The following is a 15,054-nucleotide window of genomic DNA, read 5'->3' on the forward strand; positions in this document are numbered from 1 at the left end:
TAAAGTATAGGTCCTTTTTATTTTTTTCAAAAACTATATGGATTTCATTCATATGTTTTTACGTCAGACATGCACGATGTCCTGGATCAATAGAGCCTGAAATGTGGAGGTTTTCAGCTTGAAACAGGCTGACGACGGCGCCTGAGAGCACTGCACGATGTCTCGCTCCGTGGGAAGTCCTTAAAGCGACAGTATCACCTCAAAATCTCTCATCAGCCAATAAAACTTTCACCGAAAACCAGCTTAATTTTTCGAACCGTGTCCACTCCGATGTGTCTCACAGGTTTAGAAAAAATTTTGATCAAACAAAGCGCCAGTCTCTCAGCAACAAAGGAATTCCGACGAGGGGCTGGACGACTCCTCCCACAAGGAGTGCTCACAGGCGAATGACATCACCGACAGGCGTGGAAAAACTCACGCATGCGCACGAGGGTTCAAGCATGTCTGACGTAAAAACATATGATGAAATCCATATAGTTTTTGAAAAACATAAAAAGGACCTTTACTTTATGGACAGCCCTCGTGTGTGTGTGTGTGTATATATATGTGTGTGTGTGTATGTATATATATATATATATATATATATATATATATATATAATCTCCATACACACACTCATTCATTCACTCACTAAAGCAACTTGTGTTGCCACATTGCAGTGTATATACACATGAAGGTGTGAGCCAGTTGTGAATCACACTAGAGTGACATACTTACATAGGCCAAGAAAATAAAATGGCTGAAGCCTCTCTGTAAAGACTCGGTTGTGTGACGCATTCAAGTGTCACTCAACCGATTTCTGTTTTTCTTTGTTGGACTGTTTTCTCTTTTTCTGTTTGTTTTGTTAATTGCTTGGATCCATGTGTGCTGAAATAAATTCAGTTCAATTGAAGGACTTGTCTCACGTTTTTCAACATCCCAGTTAGTAAGACAGCATAAAAGTACTCATGATTGTAATTGTCTTCACACATATGTGCTAATAATTAGTGATCTCTGATGTATTTTATTCCTTTCTCTCTGAGCGTTAGCAGGTGTATTTTCACTCCTGCACTTTTCAGTGTGTGACGTCCTAATTAGCAAAACAGAAACCTCTCAGTGACTGACAGACAGAGGGAAACAAACCTGCTCCATCCAAAAACAAAGTTTCTGAGATGCTGTTCAAAAGTGATGGCTTGGATTTACAGAGAGGAGACGACACACTTCATCCCGAAACTCTTAACTTTTTCAGAGTGTCGGATGTGTGGAGACGTGCTGTTTACTGAAGCTGTGGCCATGGAGGTCGGGACACCTGACACTGTTTTTAACAGACTGCCTGGACACAGAGAAGAATTTGTACATTGGAAAAAGTCAGAATACATTATTTCCAGCAATTAATGGATATTATTTAACGTGCCATGATCGTGAGAGAGGCTGGAGCTGGCTTCACACGCGCGTGCACTTCTTTGTTTGTCTGGAGTTTACATTTGAAAACAATATAACACAGTGACTCTGGCATGTTCAGCATTGTTCCCCTTTTGTTGTGTTTTTTTTTTTGTTTTTTTCTTTGAGGAGCTGGTGTGTGTGCGCGCATGTGCTGCTGCTGCTCGTTGCTCCTCTCAGCTCGAGTGCTTTGTTGTCGGACGCCTCTGTAGCTGTTTGTTGCAAATGCCGTATACTTTGAAACCGGTCACGGAAGTGCACAAAGTCATCTTGGTGGATCATCGGATGGTCATTAATAGACGAAATCTTAATTTTTATGATTTTGGTGCGACATGTCCTTTAAGGTGGCTATTAAGTTCCATGGTGATACTTTCCAAGAGACTGCAGACTCGTATGACGGCAGATTACTGTTTTTGTTTGTGCTGACAAATAAAAACCACTAGCTTAACAGACAAAGGTGCCGCCAGAACAGTTTCAGTGCCCCTACACAAGAATTCTGTACGTTTCTGAAAGTCAACTGCAGTGATAGACCACCATCCTTCCAAATAATACTGTTTTATTTAGTGTTCTGTTGATGGTGGTGGAGAGTAGTGCCATTGAAAGCATCCTTTCTTCGGCACTGTCCCAGACCTCAATGCAGTGTTGAAGTGACTTCTCATCCAAGATGGTCCCTCCACACTCAGAGCCTTCAGCATTTCTGGATGGATCTCACCAAGCCCAGGGGCGTTGCCACTGCGGAGTTGTTTGACTACCTCAGTGACTTCCACCAGGGAAATTGACGATGATCCTCCATCAGAGGACGCTCCAGTCTGATGCAGGAGTTCCTCGAAGTGTTCCTTCCAGCGCCCGATTACCTTCTCAGTTGAGGTCAACGGTGTCCTGTCCTTACTGTAGACAGCTCGGATGGTTCCCCATTTTCCTTTCCTGAGGTGCCTCATGGTCTTCCAGAAGCACCTTGGTGCTCACCGAAAGTCCTTCTCCATGGTTTCTCTAAACTCCTCCCACACCCGCTGCTTTGCCTCCCTCACAGCAGAAGCTGCCATCCTGCAAGCCTGTCTGTACCTTGCAACTGCCTCTGGAGTCCTCCAAGATAACCTATCCCGGTGACGTCCCCCAAGAGAACAATGGAGTCCCCCACTGGAGCCCCATACAGGACTCCATTCAGGGACTCCGATCTGCTGTTTGCTGCATACGCACAAACAACAGTCAGATTATCTTACATGCAAAACAGATGACCAGTTTAGAATATTGAGACATTAAGCAGTTTAAAAAGAGAGGAAAAAAGAGATCTAGTGTTAGGAAATCTATAGATCATAGACTACTGCATGATATTTTTGTAGTACAAAAGAGTACGGCGTGACGTACCTGACGGAGCTCTTCTGTGACCAGTTGTTTTATTTTCTCACACTCTCCTTCGACATGATGGGAGACTGGGCGTGCACACGGCAGTATGTCATCCACCTGCAGTTTGCCTCCATATTTGGCTCCAGTGTCGAGCAGCTCCTGTACAACGTTGATGAAGCCTTTCCCCTCTGCCACTGCAAAGGCTCTTAAGTCTTGGCTGCATATGCGAGCAGTTTTGATGGTCAGACAAGACTTGACACCCGATGGTAATTTGTTTTTGACGAATGAAGAAATGTTTGGCTGATTCTTTCTGGAATTTGCCTTGCAGATGTACCTTTTGAGACCTCTCTTTCCTGTCTCATTGGTGTACTTGACTAAGGCTAAACATGTTTACAAGTAGCAGACACCGTGCTAACACCGTCACACTTGACTCTTGTGAAGTTCAGTAATATTTCTGACTTCCCAGACTGTGTCTTCTAATACTGGGATTTACTGCTTTTGATGAAGATGATGACAGTGTTTGGGTTTTTTTTTTTTATGTATTTATTTCTTGTGCGTTCGTTTTGTTTGTGATCCTGGGAATGCCCATCAGCCCATGTGGCACTTAAACTCGAAGCCGGCTTATCAGAAGCCGACAGTGTAATCCAATGTGGCTGCGACTGAGTCAACACTAAAAGTTAGTGATTAACGGTAATGTCCGCTACATATTTTAGCGGTTTAGTGTTATTAAAGTTAACTTTTCAGTTGGTGGTTTAATGGTTATCGAAGCTAACTTTTCAGTTAGCTGTCCCCACTCTTCCAATTTGGGGGGTTCTGGATCAGAGTGCTCCTATTACCGCTGGGACCATTTTGAACTTTACCTGCCACATCTTCTCCAGTTGCTCCTTCAGCCTTTGGTACTTCTTGATTTTTCTCGTGTTCTTTCTGATGTTGCTATCAGCTGGGATTGCCACATTGTTCACAACTGTGGTTTTCTTTCCCTTGTCAACCACCTCTATGTCTGGGTGTTTGACCAGCAGCTGCTTGTCTGTCTGGAATTTGAAGTCCCACAGGACCTTAGCCCTTTCGATCTCAAACACCTTTGGCAGTGTCTCCCGTTGGGACTTGGAGACTTCTCTCGGTGTACGCTGTCCCAGCTTGCATCCTGTTACTATGTGCTGGACTGTCTCTGGGGCACATTTGCACATCCTGTAACTTTGGTCCTGTTGGCTGTGGTAGTGGTGTAATTCCTTCCTTTGGAACAACAGATCGTGTGTTCAATCCCTGGTCAGAACATACATCCAGTATGTGTCCCCAGGCTAGATAGACCCTTCATGCTACTCTCCCAGCCTACCTCGGAAGCACGAATGAGAGACTAAATAAAGCCATATCTGCTCGGACGTTGGCCGGGGTAACGAGGCCTGTGTCAGTTGTTGAGGAACCAGGACACACTGATGGGAATTGGGCTGCTGGAACAAGACATACACGGACAGTGATTTATATATATGGGTGTGTGTATGTAGTCATGTACTGTTGTTGTAATAATAATATGGCTTCTAATACATATGGCTTCTAAGAAATATGAAATTATGAGAAACTGATGTGATAGCTTTTTTTTTCAATAAAAATTGGGATGCCATCGACCCATTGGAAATTGGTACCACATGCTTCTAGACCAAAATGGGAACAATGTTTTCCTTAAGAAGTCTTCTTGTGCGTGTTGTATGTTTTATCATGTTGCAAGTCTTGACTGTGTGTGTGGAGAAAGCTGATTCACTTCATTTTAAACCAAATCTACTTTTGTGTTTAAATAAAGTTACCTTGACCCTGCTGCAGATTTATTTCACAGGTTAGACACGGTTGTGAAATGCAGAGTTTTTGTCACAGACACTTGCTTTTAAAGTGATAACTGCATGACTGTTGACGCAGAGTTGCAGTGAAATCAAAGTCTGAGCAGAGGAAAAAGTTAAGTGATGCACTCATTATTTAGTACGGCATGCTGTAGTTCTGCAGAGTGTGATCATTGATTGACTCCATACATTTTTTGGGGGGGGGGGGGGGGGGTAAAAATCATCACTTTTCCAGTGGGTGGGTATATTGCTTTGAAAAAACAAATGAGAATATTTTAAAGATATCTATAAAGTTTAAGCCCACTCATTTTCAGTGTCACGAACTTCTCTGCTGCCAACTCCTTAGGTGCAAACAATATATTTAGGATATAAGCAAACTCTTAAGTTCATCTTGTCGGAATTCCTCATTCATGCAGATCTCAGGGTTACTGTGCACCCACTATTTTCTTGAAAGTTTGTCTCCAGACTTCCCCTGTGAGGCATTATCAACAAATAAATGCCTGGCACAAATTTGGCTCGCAGATGAAATGAGCAGCTCTGATTCAAACCTTCCAAATTACTGACTTATTAAAGTTAACAAGCCACGATGCTTAAATATGACTCTGGTAGTCATCGTTTATTCATCGAATCAGTCATCGAATTATTGAGGCGTTTAAACAGCATCAACGGATCACACAAACTTTGAGAAAATGTTTCATGAAAAAGACTGAAATGCAAAATACATATTTGAGGAGGTGCAGGATTAAAGTCCAGCTTTTGTTGTGTCACTCGGAGTCCAAATCTGTTGAACAGATCTTAAGGCCCCTTCACACATAATGCGAATATGTACAAGTCCAGGGCGACACATGTTGGAGCAGCTGGTATGTGCGCACCATGAAACGTTGCGCCAATGGGCAGGTGTGCACGATGCTGGTGCGACAATTCGTGTGCATGGGAACACAGTGCCACCAGCTGCACGATGTGGTGTGAGAAAAAAAAATAAATAACAAATAAAAAAAATGCATGCTGTGATGGTTCCATGCACGCGGAAACACAGCAGCTTTTCCCCAGCAGCTACACGATGTGTACCTCACACAGCTAAAAAATAAAAATACATGTCACCCACAGGATTTGAACCTGCACCTTCCAAAAGCTCTGATTGCAGTCAGAAACTTTTCCAAGTGAGCTACCATCACTGTCCTGTAAAAGGTGCTGAACACTGCCTTGTATCAGGAAGCACACAGACGTATTTATATATGTATTATTATAAAAAAAAAAGAGAAAAAAAAATGCGCCCAGGCTTGGGTATCGAGAACTGGTTCTTTTTCAGTATCATTAAGAAATGATTCGAGCCACCGACATCAATAGCCTTTTTGCTTAATGATTCCCTTATCAGTCCTTCAGAACGGCCGTTGTTTTTGAGAGCATTTGTCGGGAAAATGATCATATCTCTACATTGATTACAGACCCCACAGCGGATCTGTAATCAACCGTTTTTGCAGAGCGGATCTGCTTTGAACCTTGAACCAATGAAGCAGTGCTCTGATCCACTGCTTCATTGGATCTTTGCTTCACTCCTCTTCAGAAGCAGCAACTCTGCTTCTTAACCCCTCTCAAAGCCATTAAATATGTCAATCATGAGTCACGTTTGTGCGGATTAAAGTGACAAAGTGGGACTCCTGTCTTGAGTAAAAAAATGAGAATCATCCTCCGTTCTGTTGCTCCAAACGCTGCGCCGTTCTCTGCCCCTCGGAATTAATAACTTCAAAGCGAATCGCAATTTAAATCAAATGATACCTCTTTCCAAACGTTATAATACAACCAATAAAGTTCAATCAATCAGAATGACCAAAATGAGACTGTCCTGCGCGACATGCACAGCCCAAGACTGTATGGCTGCAGACATGCAGACTCCAGCAGCACCTGAGTTCATTTCAGATCATTATGTTGCGTTTACACATGAGCAAGACGTGTTCCGAATGTCATTTTTCTGTCATTCGTGACACATTCCTGACATTCTTAATGTGACTTAACGCATCTGAATAGGTTTCTTAGTGCGTGTTGGTGCGTGATATTCTTGATATTCGTGGAGCATGTTTTTGCCTGTCAAAAAATCTTCCACGAATGTCACACACCACCCTCATTTCGTCTCACGTCGTGGAGGTCCCAACTGAGCGTATTGATCCGTCTTGAGTATTGATCCTTAATAGAACGTGACAACGTTTGTAGTGGTTCCTGTGCTGGTTCTTGGAGCCCAAACTGTCACGCGTTATTAGGAAGTGACACAGAAACTGTCAAGTTTTGACACGACTTGTAACGTAGTGTCACATTTCACTGCGCGCCACGACAAATCAGTTTTATGTCACGTGCGCACAAGTAAACTCTGCTCCAAATGTCGTTCCACAGTTCCTGCTGAAGCTCCTCAGGACGCTCCTGCAGGTGTTCCACCTGCTGCATGTGCCTGATGTTTGGCAAAAAGCATGAGACGAGAGCCGCATAAAGCCACACATCTGGCTCTGTCCTTCTCCTCCTCTCTGCACCACTCCATGGCACAGAGCCCAACTACGCATGCAGTCACAAAGTTCTTCTGAAAAACTGGAGCGATCTGAATTCGGTTGGATGAATATGGGTGTGTGTGTGTCTGTGTGTAGAGACAATTCACCTCGTTCACAACGTGACAGAACTTAACGATGCGCTGTTACGAGCAACAGCGCGCAACAACGTGGAAACACTATTCTTGACTGTGCGTAATGGTTCCTGATAATTCTCCAGCAACACGTTCCATTAATCGTAACGTGTGGTAACAGGTTGCAGCAGTTCCTGAGGACACCTGACGCCTCTGCCCCGAATCATCACATTCGTGATCAGCGGCCAAGAATGTGTACTTCGTGGCATTCGTGACTTGTCGTCGTTATGTGTAAACACAACATTAATGTCTTAAAGGAAATGCTTTAGACAAAAACTACAGATTTTGTTTATTTCTATTGATGTCCAGAGATCAAGGCTCCAGTGACCAATTTTATATTTATTTACTTTAAGACTCAATAAAATGTTGTTGACATAGAAAACCTGTAAAGCCCTCTTGTAATACACAGAAAATTCACAGGAGGTATCTATAAAGGAATCGATGAGGAATCGGATCAATAAGTGGAATCGATAATGGCATCGATATCAATAAAATCTTATCAATACCCATCCCTATACGCACCATATAAAAGCATCGCATTGTATTAAATCCCTCTCATCAAGCGGGCAATACAAATATGATCCGTCTGTTCCTCTGTAGATGACCCATGGTCACTGACATAGTCATGAAATGACATGAATGAGAAGCAGTTCACTCGTCTCATTCATGTCCACATCTGCTGGCGCATGTCCTTCCAGCCCGTGTGCGTCTTGCCGACATGCATTTTGTGGATGGCGCGCCACAGAACACCGCGTCATGTGGAACAGAGCTCACGTGGGTGACGTGACAGTCAGATCGCTTGCTGCGTGTGATGATCTGATGGTCCATTTCAACCTGGGGGCAGCCTGTCCATGTGTGCACCATGTGCGTAAGCTTGCTTGCTGCGGCCCGTCGCCACAGTGATATATGTTTTTATTTATGTCCACTTGATGACACACGCGCGTCACAGTGGTCAGTTGTTAGTCCATGTCCGTCCAAAGACAGTACTGTTCAGCTGGGATGTCTAGAATGACAGCTCTCCAAGGCTGCTTCTGTCACAGCCACACCTCCTGTTGATTCAGAGCACACACCAAAGCCACACTCGTGGGGCACTTAGACGTATTTCACTGCGAGTACGACAGTTATTGTCTGCAGTCTGTTGTCATGCCAAAAGTGCGAATGGCCACACATTTTCTAAGTGCCATGCGAACGGTGTTAGAGGCCAACACCTGCTGTGAGAGGGTTCGATGGGCTCACGCAGCGCACACGCTGTCTTTCAGCCGCTGGTGTGTGCAAATAGTTGTAGCAACAGGTGTACGAGCCATTAGAGGCAGCTACGAAATTACACGTTTTGCATACGACTCCTGCTTCATGCGCACTAACCCAGCTCCATTGTTTTACATCAGGAGTAATTGTTGAGCAGCATCTGGCATAAAGCTAACCGGATCCGCTGTGGCGACCCCAAACAAAAACATGAGAAGCCAAAAGCAATTAGATATTGTTTATTGTGTAACGTTTCGATGTGAAGCTTTTGAAAGAAATGCGAGAAATGGTTCCAGCTGTAAAAGCCTGAGTAATCACATTAGTGTTATAGTTCCAGAACAAACTAACAGAAAACAGCTTAATAATGAGTGACAGAATGCAAATATTTACTAATTAACAAAATTATGCGTAGGCTCTGGCATAATTATTTTATCATATAATTCTGGTGATTATGTTGTCATTATTAATTTGATATTGTATATTTTACATATTTATATTTCCAAAAAAAAAAGTGATCGCTCCTCTAACACCATCCCAAAACACGGAATTGTTCATGTCTGTTGTGAATGTATAATGTTTGGATCTGGCTGAAAATGAAATACAGCAGTTAAGGATAAAAATGTGGCTTTGGCATTTTTTTTTTTTTTGTAGAAAATACAGGCTTCAAATACTGCAGGTAGAAATGATCACTTCTATGTGATAACACTATGAAGAAGACCTACTTACAAAGCATGCAAAAATGAACCTTTGGCTCTTGAAAAATAGCTTTAAACCTGAGGCAGGTGTGAAGTTTTTGCTTACATCTGTTTTTCACTGGTATGAAGAAGTACAAGTTTCTATAAGTGAAAGCAAATAATTGATCAGCAGCTGTGATAACTGTGTCTTTATTTGTACTAGAATCATAAACGATGTGCACAAAACTATTAACAAGGCCTGAATGAAGTACAAACCACCTTGCTTCGATTTGAAATATGTGACAATTCTGTCTGAATTTGAAGCAGTGTAACCATTAAGTTTTCACAGACATAATTAAAAGTTGTATGGGTTTAAAAGTGATTTGTGTTATTTGAATTTGCTTTTTCTCTCAAGTGTGTTTTTGCTTCTTAGCAGTGTGACACAAATACCATTGAACAGATTATCACAACAGATTGGACCTGGTTTAGAGTAGAACCCGTTTGTTCTGTGGGCAGATATGGATAAAGGTGTAACTTAACCTTGGTGTGAGCATAGATAGAAATCAGTCGCCTGAATGCTAATCTGCAGCGACGCTCCCCTTTCTCCTTGTGCTGCGTATTGACATGTGAGGAGGGCAGAGTAGGCGACGGCTGGTTTAATGTGAAATGTAAACAGCTCATCAGGAAGGATCATCCTGCATGCACCCTGTTCCTCCTCCGTGGCTGTTGTTTTCCAAAGGTTGGATTTCACTTTCAGGTTCATGGTCTGTGGATTTTTGCTTTGCATGTGCAACAGAATTCAGGCAGCTTTTCTGACTGAGGCGCTTGTGTGCTTTTGACTTTCTTGAAAATGTGGAATTTTATTTTTTCCAAATCACCACCTAAAAAAAATGACATTTTAACACACGACTTATGTATTTACAGAACACTGAAAGTTATTTTGCAACACAATTAAACGTGTACCTTGTCAGTTTTAAACTTTGAAGTTTAAAATTGACAAGGTAAAATTCACATTTGTCAAGTGACAAATGTGAATTTTCTTCAGTGGAGGTGATGGTCTAGTGGTTAAGCGTTGGGCTTCAGGCCAGAGGATCCTCTGTTCAAAACCCAGCCACATTGGAAAATCACTAAGGTCCTTAATCCCCCAGTTGCTCCCGGTGTGTACTGGGCACCTTGCATGACAGCACCCAAACATCAGTGTGTGTGAATGGGTGAATGTGAGGCATCATTGTAAAGTGCTTTAAGCTTCTGATGCAGATAGAAAAATGCCATATAAATGCAGTTTATTCCTGTCAATTAAGCTTTTAGCTTAAGTTTTTTGTTTGTTTGTTTGTTTGTTTGTTTGTATATTGCTAATCATTTAATGTCCACAGTCAGAAAGATGGGTGGTGGTGGTGAAGGATTTGGCAATTTTTATTTATTTGTTTATTTATGTATTTTTAAGGTGTATTTATTTTGTACTGTTTGTTCCTCTTTTATAGGTCACTTGAAGCTGAAAATGAGTGCATTTGGGGAAAGCCCCCTGGACCCTGCCACACCAGAGTCATGCAAAAGGAAGGGCTCACCATGTGACACATCAGGGCAAAGGTAACCAGATCCAGCTGTAGCTACAATACCAACCTGCCTTTGAAATGCACACATTTTGTTGCCCAGAGCGAACATGACAGATTAACTTGGAGGTCAGGTATTTAATATTTCTATAAAATTCCATGCTAATTAGACACACACACACGATAGTGAAACAAAAAGGGGATGGGCGAGGTTGCATTGTTGTAAATGACAGCAAAACGCATTTGTGATTCTCACACTGACCTGAAGATACACAAGTGCACATAAATTAGGTAAACAGCTAAACTGCTAAAAATATATTGAATGTGGAAAAGAATTGAAATATCCAAAGTAAATCCAACAAAATAAGGCCACATGAATAAAATGGTGTTTTATTTATACTTATTTGGAAAAATGTGGCTTATGTTTTTATTTATTAATGACCTTTTTTTTTTAAGATTGCAGCTCTGTAACAGTCTATTTGGACTTATTCAACGCTTGCTGAATCCAGTTGTTGGTGACAAACCAACTAGCCTCTAGTAAAATATCTTACTTCACTTGGTTCACCGTTACTGTTGGTGCATGTGTGCGTGCATGCTGGAGTTACCTCAGGTTGTCTGAGCCTAACCTGCCCCACAGAGAGCAGACACATATGATGTGTGTGTTTTTTGTTTTTTTTTTCCTCTCCCCCTATGGTCATTCAGCATAGACACTGTCCCCAAGTCTCATAATGGCACTGAAACCCCTCCTGTGTATCCTGATGCCATTGAGCTAAAATACTGGTGATATTTCTATACAAACAAAGTGCATGTAAATGCAAATGAAAATATTGGTCAATAAAAAGTAAAGGACAATAAACCAGGCATTCAAGAAGCATAAATTAAAGAAATATATATTACTGTTTTCCAAACTCTGTGCTTTTTTGTACTTGTTTGGTTAGTCTTGTAGCTTTTATATCAAAAAATACTGCAGTAGCATCTACCTCCACAAGATGACATGGTCTACATGCATGACAAGTTAGTCCTGCATACTCATCTGAATGAGGTACTGACTGATCCACACTCTGGAGCAGAAGGTGATGGTTGTGCACCATTAAGCTGGATGCCATCTGCTGAAAAACAAGATGATGATGATGATCTGAATTTGGACATGCTGGGTCTTAGAGAGCAAGTGGTAATAACAATTCATGCTCTCAAACTGAAAGGCCATGCTCATGAATAGTTTCCCATAATCACCCTGACGGCTCCCTGCATTTCCCAGAATGCGCCGCGGCACTGGCAGTGTTCTGCCGTCTCACAGCGCATGAAAACAATGGTAAAGTGAGGCTGTGGATGGCGTTGATTTAGCAAGTTCACGGGCGATTATGATGATGTTTCATTCTCCCAAGTTGAGAGGGTTATCTAGAGGAGGTGTAGCACCTGTGATGGACTTCTGCTGTGCCCCGATGTTGTCTTATTGTCCACACTTCACGAGGTGTGTTTACACTGAGTGCTAAGCTCCTGACACCAGAACTCTGCTAAAACCGACCTCTCACGTGAGTCACGGACCGTGAGACAGCGCAAGATTCACAACCGCAAGACAGCGAATAGGCTCTTGAATAAAGAGAACTAATAACCTTCATACTACTCAACACTGCTGGACGACAGCTAGGCTATGGTAATGCAAACTGTAATGTTTTAAAAATGTATAATCAATTAAAAAGTTTACATTTAGTAAGGTAAACATGCACACTAGCGCCTTTGTCATATTTTTGTCTGCTCAGTAGTGACCAGAAACAGTTTATTCTTGAGTTCTTTTTGCCTTGTGCCATAACAATAATTAGCCCATTAGCTTCTGTGAGCTATAAATAATACATTTCAAGAATAAATTTGACTTACAGACCAATAGGGCTTGCTTTTATATATATGTGTGCATATATGTATGTATTTAATTAATTAAAAAAAGTTCTTTCTGTCCATGATCCACTGTTGGACAGATGAGACTACTATGCCTGTGTGGCCTACAGTCCACAAAATACGGTAGGAAAAAAAAAACGCAATTACCACATTAATTGCAGGGAGCTCAGAACAGTAAAGTCTTACATCTAGTTTTGATGCATGGAAATGAAAAGGCTCTACTGTCGAGTGTTTTATTACTAACCTCTGCACGAAAACCGCCTCTGTGCGATCTCGCATGGTGCGTGGTGACACGTGGCTGAAAGAAGTTGGTGCATAATCTTGTAAGTCAATAATAGCACTGTTAATAATAGTGTTGTTAATAATAGCACAATGTTTTGGTGTCCACCATAGACAGGACTAGGGATGGGTATCGAGAACCGGTTCCTTTCGGGTATCGTTAAGAAATGATTCGATCCACCGACATCAATAAGCTTTTTGCTTAAAGATTCTGTTATCGGTCCTTCAGAGTGGCCGTTGTTTTTGGGGGTGTTTGTCAGGAAAATTATCATTTCTCTACATTGATTACAGACCCTGCAGCAGGTCCGTAATCAACTGTTCTGCAGAGCGGCTTTGCTTTGAACCTTGAACCAATCGAAGCAGTGGTTCGCAGATTGAAGCAGTGCTTCGATCTATTGCTTCGTTTCATTTTTTTTCTTTCGCTGTATCTTAATTTTCCCCCGCTAAAACCCTAAAGAGCATACGTCTGTGAGTATTGTTTACCTTTTTTTTTATGTTAAACCCACCTGTTGTGGTCTTCTGAAACTGTTGATAGATGTATTTTATAACTTAAAAACGGGAGCGATGCTAACGCGTTAGCATGTCTATGGCATTTTCAATGTTAAATTTAGCATTAAGCAATTGCATCTGTCATCACGTTTGGGTGCATTTGTTTTCTGTATAATAAGCGTTTGTTGTCGTAAAAGAGTCAAATGTATTACAAATTGTAAATTTTTTTTGTATTTATTTTTGTTTATATTTTAATAATCTAATGATTAGTTATTATATACAGTTTTAGAGAAAGAGACAAAAAGAACCTGAATAGAAACACAACAGAAAATATAAAACCAACTAACAATGAACATACATAAATAAATACATACATACATACAGAAATAAATGTGTTTCCTGTGAACACCTAGTGACTCTTGCACCTCCACTTCAGCCCTGTCTTATTTAAGTTTATGACAGTTTGTTTCGGTCAAACCATATTTTCAATGTGTTAATTTCTTCAGTGATTTCCTCCAGAACTATCTGCCAAGATAGAAAACTGCTGCAGAGCAAAATACTACTGGAATGAATTTGAATAAGGAAAGCTGTTGTTTTTTTTGTTTGTTTGTTTTTCTCACCTAAATGGATGCTGCACTCTCTCCAGTTTATTGTCTGGAAAAGTCCCAGATTGCATTTCAGAGCTTCTAGAATTCAAACATTTTCGTGCAGGTGGTGTTGGGGGGTAATGTTGGGTTTCAGCTTTTGTTTTTCACCACTTTCATCTCTGAATATGTCAATCGTGAGTCACTTTTGTGCGGATTAATGTTACTAACTGGGACTCCTGTCTTGTTGCGAGAAAGAAACGAGAATTGTCCTCCGTTCTGTTCACACGGCTCCAAACGCTGCACAGCTCTCTGCCAAGTTAGTCAAGTTAGAACGATAGAGTCCAGTCGGAATTAATAACTTCAAAGCAAAACACCGTTTTGTTTATTTTTATTTATGTCCAGAGAGCAAGGATACAGTGACCATTTTCATATTTATTTACTTTAAGACTCAATGAAATACATAGAAAACCTGTAAAGCCTACTTTTAGTACAAAATTCACGAGGTATCTTTCTTTCTTTCTTTATTTATTTTAAAACATGTTAAAATCAGCATTTTCTTTTTTTTTCCGTTTTCCAAAAAGTACATTTATAAATCAGTGTTTCAAAAATAAGTAGGATGAAGCTTAAGCTTATCAAGCCCAACCCCTAATTTACATGTGATCACATGGTGTGTAAAAGGACATTTGAATATAATAAGAAAACAGCATTAGTTTGATTACACTGTACATGTAATGATTAAATTACATTACTCATTTTTATATGCATCAAAAATGGATTTTTTTTATATTCTTTTTTGAATTGCTGGATGTTTTTACTTTGCTTAATGTTTTCAGGCAAGCTGTTCCAGAGCTTCACACTGTTCTTACACACTTTGTTTTCAAATTCAATTTTCCTCTTAGATTATATTTCCCATCTCTGTCAGAAAACATTTTTTTGTGTGTGCGCTGGAAGTAACTTATTCCTTGCTCTAAAAAAATATTTGAGCAGTTCTAAAATTGATCAGATCAACAAATTTTAGAACTTTTGACTCCAGGAATAAGCTGTGAGTGTGATCTTGTGTGAACATTTATTATTTCCAACTCG

At 40.9% G+C, this 15,054-nt stretch overlaps 1 protein-coding gene across 1 annotated transcript in view; it reads left to right on the plus strand.

Annotated features, from left to right (window-relative positions):
* Positions 1 to 15,054, plus strand: part of ncoa1 (nuclear receptor coactivator 1) — a 99,895-nt gene that overhangs the window by 27,407 nt on the left and 57,434 nt on the right. Inside the window, exon 3 of the mRNA XM_034162564.1 lies at positions 10,655 to 10,760. Within this exon, the coding sequence (XP_034018455.1) occupies positions 10,672 to 10,760 (89 nt within the window). The 5' untranslated portion in view covers positions 10,655 to 10,671. The remainder of the gene's footprint in view (positions 1 to 10,654; positions 10,761 to 15,054) is intronic.

The sequence above is a fragment of the Thalassophryne amazonica genome, chromosome 21 (assembly GCF_902500255.1).
Source record: "Thalassophryne amazonica chromosome 21, fThaAma1.1, whole genome shotgun sequence".
NCBI lineage: Eukaryota > Metazoa > Chordata > Actinopteri > Batrachoidiformes > Batrachoididae > Thalassophryne > Thalassophryne amazonica.